At 36.9% G+C, this 4,729-nt stretch overlaps 1 protein-coding gene across 1 annotated transcript; it reads right to left on the reverse strand.

The window, feature by feature from the left end:
- Window positions 1-1,029: 1,029 nt before the first annotated feature.
- LOC111467694 lies at window positions 1,030-4,296 on the reverse strand. Its single transcript, XM_023112684.1, has 2 exons — window positions 3,987-4,296; window positions 1,030-2,769 (listed from the first exon to the last, which is right to left on the reverse strand). The coding sequence occupies exons 1-2, from the start codon at window positions 4,077-4,079 to the stop codon at window positions 1,369-1,371; spliced, it is 1,494 nt and encodes a 497-aa protein (XP_022968452.1). The 5' UTR covers window positions 4,080-4,296; the 3' UTR covers window positions 1,030-1,368.
- Window positions 4,297-4,729: the final 433 nt, after the last annotated feature.

The following is a 4,729-nucleotide window of genomic DNA, read 5'->3' on the forward strand; positions in this document are numbered from 1 at the left end:
AGCCTTAACATAAATGTAGCCACTGGAGTGATCTACACATATGAATTAATGGAGGACCTCCATCATTATCAAATTAGTTGAAATCAATCGACATTGACCCTAACCGTGAGCCTCCGTCGATCTCTCGCTCTCGCCCCTCTATTTACTATGGCTAAAGATGTTGTTATGATATAGGTTAGTGAGAAAGAAAATGAAAATTGTTTGAAAGACATATTAGTTTATTTTCACTACTTGTAGGACTTCATGACAAAATATTAAATAACTATTGATTCTCTGTTGAAATAATGGAAAAAAAAAAAAGGAAAAAAAAAGTTGGGTTTTCTCACTATTAGACTGTTGAAAAGAATTTGGAGAATTGAAATATTAATAATTTTGTTTTTCATTTTTTTATTCTAATTTATTGGATAAAAAGAGTTTGAAGGCCTTGAAATTTTTTCAAAGTTGTTGATTTAATGTTTTAAGTGTTTTTTTTTTTTTTTAAAGATGTTGGAAAAACGTGACGGAGTTTTATTTCTTTTCCAATTATGTGATTGAAAATTTTAGATTAAACTATTATTATTTGTTTTTCAACGATAATCATGAAACAAATATATTATTATTTGTTATTTAATATTAGTTTTCGCTTATTATTTAAAAATATATGTTTAAAGAAAAAAAATGAAGCAAAGAGAAACGGTGGGTTTTAAAACAAGAATGGGAGTTGGTTTGGTGCCAAAACTGGTATACCCAATTGAGCTGATCCATTTTGGGCCGACCTACCAATAATTGAACGCCTACGTAAAGCTAGTTTTGAGATGAACGAATTTATGGTCTATATGTTTGGTAGCTAAGATAGCTCCGCCCTTTACAATTTCATAAAATTGTAAAGTAAGATAGACTTTAGGGGTCTAGAGATTAGTAGGAGAATCTGCAATTCTATGGTGTTTTTGTATCAAAACTTAAAGAGTAAATAGACTAAATACTAAAGTTTAGAAATTTAATAATCACTTGCATTAAATTGACTTGGAACTCTAAAATTAAGATACATAATAAACCAAAATATCCATTTTGGAATCAAAAGAGAAATGAAGTTTTTACACTTAGCTGCAGAGGAATAAGCTAAGAATCACCAGAGAGTTTTGAAGAAGGGAAGTTTCATTGTTGGGGAAGAATGAAATTTCATATTATTTTACAAGACAACAAAGAATAAAAGGCTTCTATGAATCATCTACTTGTTGCACTATGATAAAGAATGCTCCTTCACTACCCACATCAGTTATCCCTAAATAACTACCTCTTCTTTCTGTTGTCTATTGGAAAACATTCTTTTCCTAAATCTTCAATTTCCAGAGGAAGATTACATTCAAATGTACATCAAAAGATCTCAAGTCAGCTGACCCCAGATTGCAAGATTGGGAAGAAAGTCCAGTTGTTGCCTGGACTACTGGCTTCCTTCACACCCACCTTTTCATTCGCCCACCACTCTGCACCAACCGAGGCTGTATTCTGCATTTCTCCTTTTGTTCGGTCGAAGTTGAACTCTTTGAACGAACCGAGAGTTACAGCTCGTTGATTTTGGTAGCATCGATTGTCCTCTCCTGCAGCTTTTTCAGGTGCTGTGGAAGAAGTCGTCTTGATGTCAAAGAACTCATAAGTTTCAGCTTCTCTTGATGATGATTCTTTGTTTTCATTTTGACACTTTGGAGACGACTCTGATTCGGTTCTAGTGGATGTCATTGACTTAATTGCAAGACAACGTGCAACATCTTCGCCTGTTAACTCAAATGACACCCTATGATTTGTCACATCATTTGGACATCCACTTCCTGAGTTGGCAAGGGAAGCCACCTCAGATATTTGGTTGTCCAACAATAGACCATCTTGCAAGGCATGCCCCAAACCGTCAGGCGTCAAGGTTCCAGAGCCCAATCTTGAATCTTGTCTCATGCCATTTGGGGTCACAGATCCAGATCCCAATCTCGAACCCATACCCATACCATCAGGGGTCAAAGTTCCCGAACCTAACCTAGAACCTAAACCAGTACCATCCGGCGTTAAAGATCCAGAACCCATTCTCGAGATCCATTTGCGAGTTGTAAAATGTTCAAGACCCAAGAGCTTGGGAGCATCAGCCATGCGAAACTCAAGAATGGGGTGCTTATCAGGGAAAGGAGAAGATGTACCAGAGTTTGAAATTACTGATCCAGGTGATATAAGATAGGCACCGGGGCTACCTGGATAGGGTTGATAAGGCTGGAAATCACAATGGGATAGTGCAAACTTGTGGTTAGTCCCAAAACTTCTATTAGTATGGCTTAGAGAAGATGTCAGCAATTTAGCAAATGGCACTTCAGGAGAGGAGGGTGTGGTCAATTGCACAGACTCAGGAGGAGGAGTAAAAGGAGCGGTTGATGGTTCAGTGGTGAAGGCAGAAAAAACTGGAGGTGAGACCAGCTGGGTCTCATATGTATAAGGGCCTATTGCAAAAATGGATGCAGGTCCATTTGGGGAGTAGTTATTGACTGAGAGAGCAGTTAAAGAGAGTAATCCAGCGGGAGATTGACTATGTGATGGAGGTTCGGACTGGAGGAAAGAAGCAGGAGAAGACGGAGGGGCAATGAAAGGTAATACCATTGTGGTTGAAGGTGGTCGGTGTTCAACAGCAGCAGCAACAGCTCCTGGTACCACAGGTTCCGGAACAAGTACAGCATTACTAATACGCTTACTGTTTTTCTGTGAACCGATTCCAAAACACCAGTACAGACTCCAGCAGCTACCCCATCTTCGTTTCTGTACTCAGATAACAAAAGAACATAAATCAAAAGACCAACAGAGCAGTACTAAGAACAATTGTTGAGAAATCTAAGATCTTCGGCTGTTATAGACCTTACTAGTATAAGCTCATATTCATCAACGGTTGAGTGTTAACAAAACAGTATACTACTTTCTCACCTCCTCGTGTCAGGCAGCATAGCATAAGACTGAAAGGAAGAGAGCGAAAAAAACCACTCCATCCAATGGCCACAAAAATCAAATTAACCGAACATTTATGTTTCTGGGGCAAATTGATAAATAATTCACGTTGTGTTGGTAACCAAACAAACCAAACTGGTTCCAGAAAAGCTCTGCATAAAGAGACGTCTCAGTTATGAGCCATTCATTCGGGTAGATGATATGAGGTCTATGAAAAGTGTTCTTCATTCTTAAGCTTAAAACTAAAGATTTTGATGGTTAATTGCTCCAAGATAAGAAGCGGTATGATATCTCAATAACCGCACCTTCAGGAGCTTAGAATCTTCCTTTAAACAGATGCAAATTTTTGTCTGTCCACATTAAAAGAAATCTCAGCCTAGGCCAAACTCAACCTTAATAGAAAAAACTGAAGCCTAGAAGAGCCGAATTAATTGATACACTGTATACAGCTGCAAGATCCACTATAAAAAACAACTAACTCAAGAAATCTAGTGAAGTACATAAGATCGCTAATTAAATTGATAGAAGTTCCACGATATTGACAATCTTACACCGAATGAATCAATGTTCCGAAGGAATTTATTGCACAGAAACTAGCATTTCGGGCTTGTAATTAACTACCGAACAACCTCATGTTCTCATTCCTTTCTGTTTCGGAACAAATTAAAAGTAACTTTTCAAGTTGCTTTATCCTCAACTTTCAGCAGTCAGACTAATTAAGCAACAAATTTTCGGGAATTTAACCTCCAACATCTTCAGCCAAAGAAAAAAAAAAAAGGAACACAGTAATAAAAACCAGCAAGCGAAGCAGAGAACACCAAATCAAAATCTTCGAATCAAGAAATAAAGAAAAGCATAACCAACACGGTTTTCTCAAATCAGAGAAAATCAATCAGGTCATCAACTTTTATGAGATTTTACCCCATCCGAACACAAAATAGCAAACCAACGCCGAGTTAAAAAAAACTTAATCCTCAATCAATTCTCAGTTTCGAAGTAAAATCAGACAACAGAATAAAGAAAAAACCACCTACCGAAGGCGTCGGAGGCTGAACACGAGCCTCAGCGGAGATGATCGCAGTAGCAGCAGCATTAACCGTGTCCACGCTGTTGTTCATACTTCCCATCTCCACCTTCTGCCAATCCAGATAGCTCTACCGCCGGACTCTTCAACAAGTTCGCCGTGTTTTCTGACCAACCTACCGCCGCTAACTCCCCGGCAAAATCAATTACTCGCCAGTGAGATCAGAGTTGACAGCCAAAAAAAGAAACATAAACGACTTTCGGATTTGATCTAAGAAATGAAAAACTCGGGGCCAAGGAGGAGAGGGATCGTACTTTCTCATTTTATATATTTCCAATTATTTATATAATAAATAATAATAACCTAAATAAAAAATAAAAAAATATATAAAATCCGGCATTTATCCTCTGATTTCCGCAATTTTTAGTAATCATTTAGAACCGATAATCCAATGGGACCCACTTTCAAAATTCATAATCTTAAATTATAATATTAATGGCAACGCCCATGATGACTCCATAATTACTATTATTTTCATTAAAAAAAAACACAAATTTATAAAAAATTTACTTTTACTGTGGTTTTAGAAAGTAAATTTCCAGATAATCGTCCTTCCATTTCATAGGTATGGACAAAAATATAGTTATTTTAACTTTTAAGTTACCTGGCTAACCTGTCTGTTGGTAAACTGTCTCCATAAATTACCTTTATTTTTTTTTTAAATCTAAGATATTTCAAAAATTATTTCCGAAG

The sequence above is a fragment of the Cucurbita maxima genome, unplaced genomic scaffold, assembly GCF_002738345.1.
Source record: "Cucurbita maxima cultivar Rimu unplaced genomic scaffold, Cmax_1.0 Cma_Scf00034, whole genome shotgun sequence".
In the NCBI taxonomy this organism is placed as follows: Eukaryota; Viridiplantae; Streptophyta; class Magnoliopsida; order Cucurbitales; family Cucurbitaceae; genus Cucurbita; species Cucurbita maxima.

What these genes read in the sequence shown, in the direction of transcription:
- LOC111467694 (XM_023112684.1), bottom strand. Translation starts at nt 4,079, where the DNA reads ATGGGAAGTATGAACAACAGCGTGGACACGGTTAATGCTGCTGCTACT. An exon ending in TTCAGCCTCCGACGCCTTCG is followed by an intron (nt 2,770 to 3,986) that starts GTAGGTGGTTTT and finishes ATCTGAGTACAG; the next exon opens with AAACGAAGATGGGGTAGCTG.